The sequence below is a fragment of the Arachis duranensis genome, chromosome 3, assembly GCF_000817695.3.
Source record: "Arachis duranensis cultivar V14167 chromosome 3, aradu.V14167.gnm2.J7QH, whole genome shotgun sequence".
In the NCBI taxonomy this organism is placed as follows: domain Eukaryota; kingdom Viridiplantae; phylum Streptophyta; class Magnoliopsida; order Fabales; family Fabaceae; genus Arachis; species Arachis duranensis.
In genome coordinates this window covers 111,437,607-111,454,197 of record NC_029774.3, presented here as the reverse complement: position 1 = coordinate 111,454,197, position 16,591 = coordinate 111,437,607, and the positions used below count along the sequence as shown (strand labels likewise).

Here is a 16,591-nt window from a genome sequence, read left to right as displayed (position 1 = left end):
GTATAAATAAAACGCTTTAAATCGGAGCAAGCAACCTTACACACATACTGGGGGCTCCAAAATATTGGCAAGAAAAAAGATGAAGTGGTAATAAGTAAATATTTGCATTAAGATTTTGCTTAATCTTCCTGAATATGGTGTTTTTATTTACATAATTGTATCGATATCAATGATTTAGGAGAAAGAATAAGGAAGGCCCGTTGGTAGAGGAGAGTTGTTTATCATCACTCATAAGAAAAAAAGGCTCGTATATCCATCCCGATGTGCATGTTGTTAGTGTAAGTAATGTCTGAAAATTTTAAACTTAGCTTACTATATATATCGTGCTAATTTTAAATTATACCTTTCCAATTTCTTGTATATTTGTAGGAAGAAATTGCGAATGTTGAGAGGCAGGATGAATCCTCTAAGCACCTTTCACAAAATGATTCGCTAGCACAAGTTCTTAGAAAAGAGCACCCATGACGAGTTCATGCCTTAGATGCTGGACCATGTCCCACCCAAGTATTTGGTAATGCTACTGGACAACCGTCGAGTTCTGGTGAGCCAAATGAAGAGTATGAGAAGAGGATTGTAGAATTAACGGCTAAGATAGAAGAAGAGCAGGCGAAGAGATAGTCGATAGAGAAGGTTTTGGAATATCTAATCCAACAGCAAGGAGGTAATCTGCCAGCTGACATTGTTGTAGAGCTGGATTATTTGGGCAGTACACCGACCTTGTCGCGCGTCAGACCATCTTCATCTGGCAACTATGACCCGCAACAAAAATAGTGACTTTGGATCAATGTTATTAGATACTATTAAATTTAAGTTGGTTTAGTGCTTTATCTTTATTTTCTTCAAATTATCAAATTTTACTTCATATTGAATGATGCACTTATGACAATCTCATTATATAGATTATGTTTGCATATATATAAGTTGTTTTGTTATGTTATTTAGTTGTTTTATTTGGATGGAAGTTCTTTGAATTAATCGGTAACTAACAAATTAAAGTTGAATAAACAGACTATTTTAAACGAGGCACAATAATAAAAAAGCTAAAATTTTTAAGGAAATCATGAATTTCGCAGAGGTTTCTAACCGCCGCAAAATAGGCATGTTGTTCGTTTTTCGGCATTTAGCGGCGGTTTGCAAAAGACCGCCATTTTCAATTTTCTACTATTTAGAGACGGTTTGTAATTGCCGCAAAATCAATAGAACAAATTTTGAATTTCCAACAGGAGCGGGTAAAAATCGCCACAAAACTTTTTTTATTACGCAGTGATTATTCTAGCGGTTGGCTAAAATCGCCGCTAACCATTTACCCGCGGTTTATCTTCTGCTGGGTATTTAACCGCCGCAATATGACCCAGAACCGCCACAAAATGTCAGTTGTAAATTATTTATTTTATTCATGTAAATTATCTTTTATTTATTTATTTAAAAAAATATCGTATCATTGTTGTACTTTTTTTTACTTTTAGTAATAAAAGAAATTAATTAAAAATGAGAAAATATAAAAAATTTATTTTTTATATATATATATAGATAAGAGAGAAGAGCCAGTTGATTATAATTTTTTTAAGGTTAAATTACACAATTGGTCCCTATACTTTTAGTGAAATTGCAAATTGGTCTTTACACTTTAAAAGTTTGTAATTGGGTTCCTAAAGAGAATTAAAATTTACAATTTAGTATCCACCTTTTGATTTAACAAAATATTCTCAATATATTCTCTAATTTAAACATGTGAGTTGTACATGTTTGACAATAGAAACCAATTTGCAATTTTAGTGAAAGTATGAGAACGGTTAATTTAACCATTTGAAAATGACCAAAAACTCCCTAGACTATCTGAACCCACCCCACCCCGCCCTTCTCCAGCTCTCTCACTCTCACTTTCTCACTTTTCAAAATGGCACCCCAACTCCAGCGCTCTTTGTCTCTCACCATCGCCGTCCCTCTCGCCTTTGTCGGCGCACCGGATCTACTGATAAATTGAGTTGCTATTTTTATATTGATTTGTTGTTATTTTCTTCTTAGACATTGAATTATTCGGTTTGAGCATATTTGATATTGGAATTGTTCTCTTCCATTTATCAGTGTTCAGTATTGGGATTGGAAGAGAAAAAAAATCACCGGATGAGAGAGGCGAGATGGAGGAAGAAGGTGAGACCTGACTCGTGAGCACAAATGCAGTGGATCCGGTGTGGCGACGGTGAACCGAGGTGAGAGACAAAGATCATTGGGGTTGGCGTGTCATTTCGAAAAATGAGAAATTGAGATTGAGAGAGTTGGGGAAGGGCGGGGTGGGTTTAGATAGCTTAGGGAGTTTTTGGTCATTTTCAAATTGTTAAATTACACAGTTGTTCTCCATACTTTTACTAAAATTACAAATTGGTCCCTATTGTCAAACATGTGTAGCTCACATGTTTAAAATAGAAAATGTGCTGAGAATATTCTATTAAATCAAACACTTTTTGAACGACGGACACTAAATTACAAATTTTAATTCTCTTTAGGGACTCAATTATAAACTTTTAAAGTGTAGGAACCAATTTATAATTTCACTAAAAGTGTAGAGACCAACTGTGTAATTTAACCTTTTTAAAATGTTTTTGATCATATATAATCTAAAAAATTTATTTTATTAACTATAAGAGTTGAATCCTTAATTCTAGTATAATATAAAAAATGCTAGGTGTCCAAGTATTTTCATTAACTAAGTTAACCAAATTATTAAAATTTAAACTTTAGTCATGCGCCCTCCTCCTTCTCTCCTCCTCCTCCTCCTCCTCCAACGTTGTCATCGTTGCTGCCGCCACCACCACCACCACTGTCGTTGTCACTGCTGTCGTTGTCACCGTTGCCGTCCACCGTCACCACCACTTCTTCAACGTCTTGTTGTGGTGTTGTTTAATTTCTTCTTCTTTGTGAATTTGATGTATCTTTTTTATTGAGTGAAATTGAGAAGGTACGAATACTTTTTATATTATTTTTCTATGCTCAATATTTATAATTGTGAATTTGTGTACTATGTTGAACAAAAATGTGTGTTATACTTAAATATTTGTGTGCTATAATAAATCAAAATTTGTTTAATGATTTCTAACAAATTAGTGTGAGCTATCAGGCTATTAACTTCGATTACTTGTGTTGTTTTTCTATACTTGATATTTGTGTGCTATTGTATATATTTTTTTCTTGATTATGGTTATTTATGATGATCATCTTAGTTTTCTTTAATTGAATTGTTTGAAAAATTAGTGTTATTCTATGATTCTGGTTTTTGTGCCATATGTGCGAATTTGTGTGTTATGCTGAACAAAAATGTGTGCTACGCTTAAATATTTGTGTGCTATGATAAATCAGAATTTGTTTAATGATATCTGCTAAATAGTGTGAGTTACCAAGCTATTAGCTTCGATTACTTGTGTGCTATGGAAATGACGGGGTGTGTGTTGTTTCACTTTATTTGATTTACACATATAATGTGGTATGGTGTTTGCGGTGTTGATAGATAACTGCAAGAAAGACGAGGCGATCGCTAAATTTTTCAAGAGTCATTGCATTTAAAGTTGATTTGAACTTTTCAAGAGCCATTCATTTAAAGTTGATTTTCACCTCTTGCATCTAAGGACAACTTTCTATGAACATAAAGATGTGTTGGGTTCACTAAGAGATTATCGTGCCACACTCTCTTTGACCCTAACCACCAATAAATGTTGGAACTACACATCAGAATTAATAACCGTGATAGAAAGACTTGTATATATAATGCAAACTCTTTGAATTGTGCATTAGTGAAACACTGGAGCGCGTGTCACACGTTTAAATTTAAGAGTAATTTTTATTGTAGTTGAGTCACGATTGGATTTAGTTGCCAAAATGACTTGTAATGTAGCATTACTGGTATAATATATGGTGAAATTTTATATGCAATTATTTTTTTGTGAAGTTGATAGTCGAAAATCGTTATATTATAATTTTGTCAAATCTGTTAAATAATCTAACGGTTCTTAACTATTAATTTTACATAAAAATAACTGAATATGAGTCTTTACCTTAATATATTTATTAATCTCAATTTTATTGTTATTTATTTTAAATTTATAAAAAGATGAATTGAAAAGGACACGGTTTTTAGTATACTAACGGGGCCGGAGCCCATTAAAAGGGACACTTAATAAAGGCGTTGCCTTTACTTTTGGGCTTTGGCCCATTTTTACGAGGACCCCCAAACCAAAAAAATAGACCAAAACCAGATTAGGAAGAAGTCGGGGAAAGTGGGGAGTAGTGGTTGGTGGTACTAGCAGAACAACCATATACGAGCGTGGAAGCAGAACAACCATATACGCATTACGCATAAGCTTCGCTCTTCTTCTCCAAAATCATAATCGCTCGCTACTAACTTGAGAAAACAAGAGATAATGTCACGCATTGCTTTAACTGCATCTGCTACCTCCACACTCGTCGCTCTTAACCGCGCTGCCACACGCCAATGGACCAATCTATTCCCAAGATTCAGGGCAACAACCACTTCCCCTTCCAAGATATTCGCCAATTCTCCCTCCAACCCTTTCCGCTTACGATGCTCCTCTTCTGCTGCCAACGCTGGTGGCGTTGCCGACACTGTTTCCGAATCCGAACAATCCCCCGCCAATTTCGTGTGGTCTGATTCCAAGGTCAGTTTTCCTCCTTTCATTCTGATATACATGCATCTATCATCATTACTATTACATGTTCAAATTGCTTGGTTGCATGCAGAGACCTAGGGTTTGCATATTAGGCGGTGGATTTGGTGGTTTGTATACTGCTCTCAGGCTTGAATCGCTTGAATGGCCTGACGATAAAACACCTCAGGTTAACAACTAACAAATTCTTATGCAACTTTACACTGATTCCACCCTACATATTGTTTGCTTGTACAAGTTTTGATTCAAACGTTGTCTTTATTGGATGTGAAACAGATAGTTCTTGTCGACCAGTCTGAACGTTTTGTTTTTAAGCCATTGTTGTATGAGCTTCTATCCGGAGGTATGCTGTATTCTGTCTGAGCCAAATTGTACGCCTTTTTTCTTTTTCTTTTATTATTTCTAAGATGATTTGGCAGAATTACATTATTACATTATGAAATACAGAAGTGGACGAATGGGAAATAGCTCCTCGCTTCTCAGATTTGCTGGTAAACACCAGTGTAGTGTTCTTAAAAGACAGAGTGAAATGTTTGCATCCCTCCGACAATTGGAGAACGAATGAATCCAAAGCATCTAGTTGTGGAGGAACTGTTCATCTTGAAAGTGGGCTTCTTATTGAGTATGATTGGTACGATCTAAACTGTTTAAGAACTTCAATACATCCTGGCAACTATTCTGTATGGTCAATGCTTATGCTGATATGTATTCCTGGATCTTTGTTATGCGCAATATCCTAGTTTCCTCAATGCGTAAATTATTGGCAGCCTTCTATTTTTATATTTCATCCATTCTCTCCAAGTGGACATGCTTTTGTTGCCCCTTTGCTGAGTAGGTTTCATAATCAAGGTCCTGAAATGTTTTCTTGTGTATCTATATCATCTGTAAAAGGAAAATGCACCCATTTAGGTATTGCTTGCACTTGCTATGAACTAAATTCTTTTTGTTGATTTGAACTTTTCCATTTCTTCTCACTGGACAGCCAGGCTGGTTCTCTCATTGGGAGCTGAAACTAAACTGGATGTTGTACCAGGAGCAGCAGAATATGCCTTTCCATTCTCAACACTGGAGGATGCTCGTGTGAGTACATACGTGGTGGATCAATTATTTAAGATCCCATCACTAATAGACTCCATCTATTTGTTGCAATTTTTTTTCACGATATTGATTTTACTTTTACATGCTGGTGTTCTTGTGCAGAAAGTTAACAATAAATTGACAACATTAGAGAGAAAGACCTTTGGTAAGGACTTTCAAATTAGTGTGGCTGTTGTTGGTTGTGGTTATTCTGGAGTTGAATTAGCTGCGACAATAGCAGAACGGTTACAGAATAAAGGAATTGTGAGGGCAATTAATGTAGACACAATTATCTGTCCAAATGCCCCACCTGGCAATCGGGAAGCTGCACTGAAAGTAAGTTGTTAAGTTGAAAATTTGCATTTTTATCGGAAGTTGGAATATGAATATCTATTTTTTATGACTCAGAATGCCATGCAATTTGGTGATGGTCCAGTAAGATGTTGACGTTGTATTACCTTCTGTTGTTAGGCAGTGAGAATATGATATCTACAGCCCTATTTCAATGGTTCTTTTATTGGTTGATGTGGTTAAATGGGTCATATTAAATCATTTATAATTTTATTTATAACTTTGTAAGTTAAATACAATGTTAATTGTCTAGTGAGTTTAATTGCAGCATGCAATTAATCTATTTCTTCAACTAGGGAAGCTACGTCTGTTAACAACTATTCTCTTTTACTCTTCTAGTTCCATGACCAATGTTATTGCAAGCATTGCTTATAGTTTTTGAAATGATGCTTTATGCTATGGATGCTAGGTTCTTTCCTCCCGGAGCGTTGAACTTTTGTTGGGTTATTTTGTCCGCGGTATTCGGAGGGTGAGTGAATTGGAGTCTAAAGATCCTCCAACAGGGCTAGATGAAAGTAGCATTGAAGCAGCAAATGGTTTTGAGAGATATATATTGGAGCTGCAGCCTGCTGAAAGAGGAATGGAAAGTAAAATCATTGAAGCCGATCTGGTCCTTTGGACTGTTGGATCTAAGCCTCCTCTTGATCAGCTTGAGCCTTCAGATGCACCATATGTACTTCCACTTAATGCCCGGGGTCAAGCGGAAACAGATGAAACTCTTCGTGTAAAGGGTCATCCACGGATATTTGCTCTTGGGGACTCTTCTGCATTAAGGGATTCAAAGGGAAGGATCCTTCCAGCCACTGCACAGGTATTACGATTGCTGCATATCCTGTGTATTGGCAGTAAAGCACAATGATAATAGATAGATATCTAAGTTTTGAGGACATATCATATATCATCGTGTTTAATTATTTTCCCTCTTCTACCTTGCAGGTTGCATTTCAGCAAGCGGACTTTACTGGTTGGAATCTGTGGGCTGCAATCAACGGCCGCCCGCTTCTGCCATTTAGGTTGGAGAAAGTCTAGGGGGCCAGCAGATTTTGTGGGTTTTAGCCATCAATTAGCCATCAATAATGTCTTTAATGGTGTGAGATTGTATCTAATGGTGTAGAATCATTCAATTTTCTTTTGATGGTTAAATGATGGCCAATATTTAACAAAAGTGCTGTCCCCTAGCACCCTTCTTTAGGTTTTATTGCATTCAGAAATTTGCTTCTGATGTTTGCAAAGTATTAAGTACTTTGCACATTTCTAACACCATTTCTTGCTAATTTGGTGGGCTAGGTTTCAGAATTTAGGTGAGATGATGACGCTGGGAAGAAATGATGCTGCCATCTCTCCAAGTTTTGTTGAGGGGCTAACCTTAGAAGGACCTGTTGGCCATACTGGTAAGTTTGACGCCACTGCCATTCTTCATTATGCTTATTACCATGCGGAGATATAAAAATTAAGTGTTTGTATGTTTTTGCAGCGAGGAAGATAGCATATTTAATGAGGCTACCAACAGATCAACATAGGCTAAAAGTGGGCATAAGCTTTCTTACAAAATCAGCTATTGATTCAGTGTCATTGCTACAAAGTACCTTAACAAAGGTTTTATCGAGCTCGTAGCTTACTCATTCAATTGGTGTTTATACTTTATAGCATGACTGAGCTTTTGTGTATATTTCTTTAAATTGTAACAGCTGATACTACCTACTGGGATAAGTCTTTGTTGTTGTTGTTGTCGACGTTGTCGTCTTTAAATTGTAACACTTCAACACTTTACACTTCTGTCTGTAAGTAAGATGGGTATTAATTTTATTCACCAATACAAAGATAAACCACACCGATTGTGGAAACTAAGAATTGGAAGGACTTGTGTCCTTGGATTATATTCCTGATCTGTAGTTAACTAGTTATCAAGTTTTGCTATGTAAAAAGTGGAACAGGGTTTAATCCTATATGATTTAAATTTTTGAAGTATTAAGTCTACATTTTTTTTTTAAAATACTGATATCCAATTAAGTTGATCTACCCTATTCTGATAAGATGTCATTATTATTATTTTTTATAACAATTAAATCCTTCTAAATTTATCAATTTAAATCATGGGTTTTTTACTTAAATAAATTGTATGGGAGTCAAAATTACCTGATTCTTCTGAAACGGATTCTGCAACGTAAATCCCTTCTTGGTATTATTATATAAATCGTCCTAGACTGCACAGGGTTACAAAAAAATATGCATTAATAAAAATGATTAAAAAAATTATATAAACAACGAATACTAAAAATTTCATAAAAACTTAAATTTATGTTACTTAAAACAACATAAATTTATATTATGCAAAATTAATATTTTTTAACACCTTTTGACATTTTTTTGAAAGAAAAAATTTAAATTTATATATTAAAATTTAGTACTCTTTTATTATAATTTGTTAGTATTTTTTAATTTAATTTAATCTTTTCAATAAAATCAGTAATTGAAATTATAAAAAGTATATTTTTATTTTTTAAGTTAAAATTTAAATAGATATAATTTAAATTAAAATATTATAAATAAGAGTACCCTATTATGCAACCATCACTCTATAGTAAGAGTGTTAACTAAGCTACTAAGAAGCCTGATTTCTAACGTCTTATGCTAAACTACATACACCCTGAATCATTAAATTCTTGAGTTCCTAGGGTTACTAACTTGGGCATAAATTGTCCCAGCCCAGTTAGTGTTACAAACTAACACATAAATCGTGCCAGGCTGAAGAGGGTCCCAATAATGCATAAATCGTGGCAGCCCAGTGAGAGTTAGCCCATTAACACGTGAAACCTACCACCTTGGGACGATTTATGCTCTTTTTCTAACCCTGGAGACCCTGCCACGATTTACGTTTGATTTGTCTAACATGTTCATGCATTAATCGTCCTAGGCTGAGATGATTCACGTTTTATGTAACCCTGTACAGCCTAGGACGATTTATATAATAATACCAAGAGGGGATTTACGTTGCAGAATCCGTTTCAGGGGAATCAGGTAATTTTGACTCCCATACAATTTATTTAAGTAAAAAACCCTTAAATCATTGAAACTCATCCTATTAAACTATATTATAAAAAATGGGTAAAGTACTATTTTAGTTTTCAACGCATAGTTGGATCGAATTTTAATTTGATCTTTAATGTTTTATTTCAGTCTCAAAAAGTTTTAAACAAGTTTAATATGGTCTTACGGTTTTACCGTTGAGTGACATGAACATTAATAATGTATATTTTTTCCTCAATTTTTTTGTTATATAAAACTCTAAATTCTAACACTCAATCATTAATGATTTAAAATCAAAGAAAAACTTTTATATTAGTGATAATTGGTTCATCGATTTTACTTACTAAAATCAAATGCTATTGGTTCTTCAATATGCGAATTGTTCGTGTCAAATTTAATGGTGGGACAACATTGAATCCGTTTAAAATTTTTTTGAGATTGAAAGAGGATGTTTGAAAGTTTTTGAGACTAAAATAAAACGTTTAAGCAAGTGTCGGGAGTTCGAATCATACTTTGTGCATGTAGTAACTCATTGGCACAGCAGGCCCTTAAATGGAGCTCAGATCCGTGACGGATTAGTTCTTAATTTGTCAGATTGAGAGATACCGTGAACAACCAAAAAAAATATTAAGAACCAAATTAAAATTCAGGTCAAACATTAAAGACTAAAATAATAGTTTACCTACAAAACATCACTCCAAAATATCTATTATTCAAATATAAATTACAATATATCATCTTAAAAAATAAAAATATGTTCAGATATCTTTTTGAATATTAAATAAAGTAAAATATAGATATTTTTAGTATTTCAAAATTAGAAAGATAATTCTTTTATCTATTAATTAATTTTTTTGTTTTAAGAATCTACACTAATTCCTAAAGTGTTTAGAAAATAAATTAGTTTAGCTAAGTTTAGGAATTTGTTTACGAATTGCGATCGTTGTAAGCATGATTGGATGACAACATGTCGCTCAAATTTAGTAAGAGTAATTAGAATTTTTTAATTCGTAATAATAATACGAGAATATATATCTTTTAAAATTATGTCGATTTTATTTTGATATTATAGATTATGATACGTTTATAGAATTAACTATTATTACAAAAATATTATAGAGAATAAAAGTGTCCATTGCCTAAAAAGATTGGATTTCTATAGATAAAAAAAGTCAAATAATATAATTTTTAATTATTATTTTCATGAAAAAAATTTAATTTTTTTACTAATAATTAATTTTAATATTCTTTATCTAAAATTTAAAAGAATTTAACGTATATACTTTTACATTTGATTAGGTATTAAGTTTGTTATACAAATAAAAATAATTAATTTTTATACTTGTTATTTAAAAATAAATTTTTTTTCTATGTATATAAAAATACAATTAAATATTAGTATAAAAAAATTATATTGATAGTTATAAGATTAGTCCAAAGTTAATTTTTTTTAAATAATTTAATCTTGATTATAAATTTTAATCATAACATTAATATTATCTCCAAATTGTATATAGTAAATATTTGAAGAAAAAGAAGTAAAAATATAGATTAAAAAGATAAGTAGTGTTACAGTGGGTAACCGGAGATTAATACGGTGGATGGCGTTTGGCGGCCCAAGTGTGTGAAGGAGGAGAACTCCGGATGGATCTGCAACTCGGGAGGCTCCGTCCGACTTGTGCTCGCGAGTGAATGGGGGGTGGTACCTGCAAAGACACTCCGATGCCTAAGTTAGCAAGAGTGTGAGCAGGTCTAGAGAGTATTGGACTTAGAGATACCTGAGGGGTGTCAGTGTATTTATAGTGGTGAGCCAATAACCACCGTTGGAGTAGTGCCGTATCTTTAGGGTGTTAACCGTCCCTATTATCTTGGGGAGGTTAAGATATGGCTTTATGAAGCGGTTAGAGAGATTTTAGGGGCGGTTACTCATTTGAATGAGTGTTTACCTGCCAGCTAATCTCACATCCGACTTCTTTAGACCAAGTCGTGGTTTATACCGACTACTTATGTGGAGGTCGGTACTTAGCTAGGCTTAACCCTTCAGGTTAGGCCTTTTAGTTGGACCTGGGCCTCTGCATTGGAACAGGGTATGAACACTTCTCTTTTATATTTAGCTTTCTTCTTCATCTTTTCTTTAATTTTCTATTTTTTTTAATTTCTGCAATTTACTTTGCCTCCGTCATCTTATATATCTTTGCTTATTTACTAATTTCATTTCTTTTAATTTCTATTGACGTTACAATTGTGATATTGAGATATCCAACTTTTCTTTTAAATATCACGGTCCTTGGGGAGGAACCCTTGGTCGACGCTGAGTTTATTACTCATCTTCGTACTCACCACAGGATTTGTACTTCGGAGGAGGACGAGCCAAAATATGAGTTGGTAATCCCGGGTCCGGAAGACCGGGTTTGTTTTGGGAGGGCCAATGAGGCGGCCCCTCATTTTTTCTTTATGTATGAATGTATGATCACCCGTTTGGGTGTTTTTCTTCCTTTTTCGGATTTTGAAATATCTGTTTTGCACCACTGTCGAGTTGCCCCTACCCAACTTCACCCCAATTCTTGGGGTTTTCTGAAAATTTATCAGTTTGTTAGTCACGCTTTGGACTTTCCGACCTCTTTAAGGATTTTCTTCTTTCTCTTTCACATGACTAAGCCCTTTAGTGGGCTAAATAACAAACAACAATGGGTGTCTTTCCGAGCCATACAAGGTCGGAGAATTTTCACTCTTTTTGACGAATCCTTTCATGACTTCAAAAATTATTTTTTCAAAGTGCAAGCCGTAGAGGGTCACCACCCCTTTTTCCTGGATGAGCATTCTTCCCCTCGCTTTCCCCTCTATTGGTTGGAGGCCTCCCCTTGTGAAAAGTATGGTCTAGATGACCTGGACGAGGTGGAGGCGGCCATTGTGGGGTTTTTCCGAGAAGCGTGGGGGAGGGCCCCATACTTGGATACGAGGAAAATCCTCCAGGGGACGCCGACTTTTGTTCAATCTTGCATAGGTAGTGCATGCATTCCTTATTTCCGAGTTGTTTCTGCCGACTTGTATTTACCGACTTGTAACTTGGTTGTCACTTTTGTAGATATGGCAAAAAGGAATGCTCAAGAGTCCTACCAGAGGGTCCAGGAGGCCAAAGCGAAGTCCCGGGCTAGGTCCGGTGGTGCCAAGGCAATCACCTCTCCTCCTCCTCCTCCTCCTCCTCCTAGGACTGTGGGTACTCCCTCTCAACCTATTATTATTTCCTCCTCAAGTTTGTCTCGACCACTCCCTTCTGCCCAACTTCTCTCCGAGCCAGAGAAGAAGAAGCGCAAGACTTCAGAGTCTGGCCCTTCTTGGGATGGTGGGGTTAAGGCGGATGCTCTTGCATTCGTCCAAAAGAATATCTATCCTTTTATAAATATGGATGATGTTTCTGTTCGGAACCACCTCACCGCTCTGGCCGAGGAGAGTTTTAGGGCGGCGGGAGTTTGTGGCAAACTTTTGGACATTTTTGAGAAGACTCCCCTCAGCTCTTTGGGGGCAACCTCAAAGGTTGAGGAGCTGGAGGGGAGGCTTCTTGTTTTTCAAAAACATGAGAGGGAGTTGAAGGAAGAGAGGGATAAGTTGAGGGAGGAGAGAGACAGCCTCCGGGAGAAGGAGGGCCAGCTGCAGGCCCAACTTACCATGGAGGCGAATTTGAGGAAGACAGCCCAGGAGAGTTACCAAAGTCTATTTCGTGATATTGTGGCTGTGAGGAAGGATTTGCTGAACTCTCGGAATGCTTATGCCGAGTTGGAGGACTCTATCGCTGAGGGCGCTGAGGAGTCTTGGAGAATTTTCTTAGAGCAAGTCAGAGTTATCGCTCCCGACTTGGATCTTTCTCCTCTACATCCTGACAAGGTAGTTATTGATGGCGCCATCGTTGATCCTCCTGTCCCCGAGGTTGTTTCCGAGTCAGACTTGAAGACTCGGGGGCAGAGGATCATTGAGTCTCCTCCTCATTCCCGAGATGCTCCGAGTTCTTCAGCTGTTCATCCGACTTCCTCTTCGGCTCCTCCTCCTGGTCCTGGTGGCGCTCCTCCTGAGTCTGGCGGTGGTGATTCCTCTACTCCTTTGAAAAGATGACTTTATATTTTTTATGGCTATATGGGGGCCCGGCCTGTGGGTCCCCCCTTTTTTAAACTTATTTATCTGTCGTTGGTTGTGAGAACAATTTCCTTTGGCCTTTTAAGGCCGTAAACAAAGTATTTTTGGCGAGTGCCCTTTTTGAACAAGGGTGCAGGAAAATAAATGCCCTTTTTTGGATAAGGGTTCTAAGTTACCTTGTGCGTGCATGCTTTTCTGATTTCGATATTTTTGATCTTTTCCGGGAAAACCTTTTTGTTGGCTTGCATTGCTTTCTCGAGCCTTTTTCGTTTAAGGGCTTTTATGCAGCCTTTAAAATTTTCTAGGTTTTTCAATCTCTTTCTGTTATCCTTTATACTCAACTTTGCTTTAGTGAGTTTTTATGACTTAGGTTATTTTTGTGATGCGTTTTTCATCTACTCGGAGTGTTTCCGAGTTTGTCTACTCGGGTTCTTGTCTCGACTTACGAGTCGGACTGTTCCCGAGTTTGTTACGATCAACTCATACAACCTCTTTACACCGACTTGTGCCTCGTCGTTTCATCCTGACGACCCTATTAGGTCGGTTCATGGGATTTTCACGTTTTGTCGAGCTTAAGTCGGCGCGTTTCGTAGAAAGACTTAGAAAAAATAAAGGAGGATATTAAGAGAGATTTTGTAAATGAAAAAGATCTTTATTAATTGGGAAGGTACCTTTTTGCTACTAAGGGTCTTGATAGCATATTTCCCTTAGCCTCTACTGTGATGCCTCGTTAAAAACCCTTCTCCAGAAAAAACCCTTTTTGGGAAAAAATCATGAAGTTGGGAAAAGAGTACATCAGGGAGTAGAGTTCGCTTTCAACTGTAGTACCTTTTCATATTACAAGCATGCCACGACCTTGGTAGCTCAGTGCCATTCAGGTCGGTTACTTTATAATAACCTTTTCCTAACACTTCCTTGATTTTGTATGGCCCCTTCCAATTTGCGGCAAGTTTTCCTTCTCCTGATTTGTTGACTCCAATGTCGTTTCTGATGAGGACTAAGTCACCCGGGACAAATGTTCTTCGAATGACTTTCTTGTTGTATCTAGTAGTCATCCTTTGCTTTAATGCCGCTTCTCTTATCTGGGCACCTTCTCGGACTTCGGGGAGCAAGTCGAGCTCCTCTTTGTGCCCCTGTATATTTCCGACCTCGTCATGGAGAATTACCCTTAGGCTTTGCTCATTGATTTCTATTGGAATCATGGCTTCTACGCCGTAGACTAGTCGGAAGGGTGTTTCTCCTGTGGCGGATTGGGGGTTATCCTATAAGCCCATAATACTTGAGGGAGCTCTTCAGCCCAAGCTCCCTTTGCTTCCTGTAATCTCTTCTTTAGTCCCGCCAGTATGACCTTGTTAGCTGCCTCGGCTTGCCCATTGGCTTGTGGGTGTTCCACCGAGGTAAATTGGTGCTTGATTTTCAGACTGGCTACTAGACTTCTGAAGGTGGCATCGGTAAATTGGGTTCCATTGTCTGTGGTGATGGAATAAGGTATTCCGTACCTTGTGATGATGTTTTTGTAGAGGAATCTGCGACTTCTTTGAGCGGTGATAGTGGTTAATGGTTCTGCCTCTATCCACTTTGTGAAGTAATCTATTCCCACGATCAAGTATTTGACTTGTCCTGGCGCTTGGGGAAAAGGACCTAACAAATCCATTCCCCATTTTGCAAAAGGCCATGGAGAAGTGATACTGATAAGCTCTTTTGGTGGAGCTACGTGGAAATTTGCATGCATCTGGCATGGTTGGCATTTTTTCACAAAGTCTGTGGCATCTTTCTGCAAGGTCGGCTAATAGAATCCTGCTCGGATTACTTTCCTGGCCAGCGACCTTGCTCCGAGATGGTTTCCGCAGATCCCACTATGCACCTCCTCCAACACCTCGGTGGTTCTTGAGGTCGGTACGCACTTTAGCAATGGCGTTGATATCCCTCTTCTGTAAAGGACATTTCTCACCAAAGTATAGTGTTGTGCTTCCCTTCGGATCTTTTTAGCTTCTTTTTCCTCTTTAGGGAGGATGTCGAATTTCAGGTATTCAACTAAGGGATTCATCCATCCGAGGTTTAAACCGACTACCTCAAGTGCCTCTTGTCTATCCTCTGTTTTGGATACCGAGGGCTCTTGGAGGGTTTCTTGAATCAGGCTTCTGTTGTTTCCTCCTGGTTTGGTACTTGCTAACTTGGATAGGGCGTCGGCTCGGCTATTTAGATCCCGAGCTATGTGTTTAACCTCGGTTTCCGCAAAGTGCCCAAGATGTTCCAAGGTTTTTTCTAAGTACCTTTTCATATTGGGGTCTTTTGCCTGATACTCTCCGCTTATTTGGGAAGTCACCACCTGTGAGTCGCTGTATATCATCACCTTCGTGGCACCAACTTCTTCTGCTAACCTTAATCCGGCGATCAAGGCTTCATATTCTGCCTGATTGTTTGAAGCCGGAAATTCAAATTTTAAGGAAACCTCTATCTGGGTTCCTCTTTCATCTACCAATATTATGCCTGCGCCGCTCCCTGTTTTGTTGGAGGATCCGTCTACATAGAGTTCCCATGTAGTCGGCTTTTCCTCTTGCTCTCCTGCATATTCTGCAACGGAGTCGGCGAGGCATTGGGCTTTTATTGCTGTCCGAGTTTCGTATCTCAAATCAAACTCGGAGAGCTCTATCGCCCATTGAACCATTCTCCCTGCAACATCCGTCTTTTGGAGGATTTGCTTCATGGGTTGGTTCGTACGGACTCGTATTGTGTGGGCCTGAAAGTAAGGTCGTAGTCTTCGTGAGGCTATCATTAAGGAGTAGGCAAACTTTTCTAGTTTGTGGTACCTTAGTTCAGGGCCTTGTAGGACCTTACTGATGAAGTAGACCGGGTGTTGTCCGACCTCGTCTTCTCTGATCAGGGCTGATGAGACAGCCTTGTTTGCTACGGATAGGTATAGGACGAGGTCTTTTCCCGGTATTGGTCGGGTTAAGATAGGAGGTTGGCTTAAGAACTTTTTGAACTCTTGGAACGCCTCCTCGCATTCCGGAGTCCATTCAAATTGGCATCCCTTCCTTAATAAGGAAAATAGTGGAAGGGATTTTAGTGCCGTTCCTGCCAAAAATCTGGAAAGGGCTGCAAGTCGGCCATTGAGCTGTTGAACCTCTCTCAAACAAGTCGGGCTTTTCATTTCTAGGATGGCTCTGCATTTGTCGGGATTGGCCTCAATCCCTCTTTGTGTTAGCATGAACCCTAGAAATTTCCCTGCTTCCACCGCGAAGGCGCATTTTGCAGGATTTAGTCTCATCCCATGCAACCTTATAGTGTTAAAGACTTGTGAGAGGTCGGATAAGAGGTCGACTTCTTGC

At 37.7% G+C, this 16,591-nt stretch overlaps 1 protein-coding gene across 1 annotated transcript; it reads left to right on the top strand.

The window, feature by feature from the left end:
* The first annotated feature begins 4,275 nt into the window (after positions 1 to 4,275).
* On the top strand, positions 4,276 to 7,961 carry LOC107480195 (alternative NAD(P)H-ubiquinone oxidoreductase C1, chloroplastic/mitochondrial). Its single transcript, XM_016100336.3, has 10 exons — positions 4,276 to 4,667; positions 4,750 to 4,845; positions 4,953 to 5,019; positions 5,124 to 5,307; positions 5,663 to 5,756; positions 5,877 to 6,089; positions 6,514 to 6,915; positions 7,041 to 7,117; positions 7,392 to 7,495; positions 7,579 to 7,961. Exons 1-10 carry the CDS (start codon positions 4,413 to 4,415, stop codon positions 7,716 to 7,718), a joined length of 1,632 nt encoding a protein of 543 aa, XP_015955822.1. The 5' UTR covers positions 4,276 to 4,412; the 3' UTR covers positions 7,719 to 7,961.
* Positions 7,962 to 16,591: the final 8,630 nt, after the last annotated feature.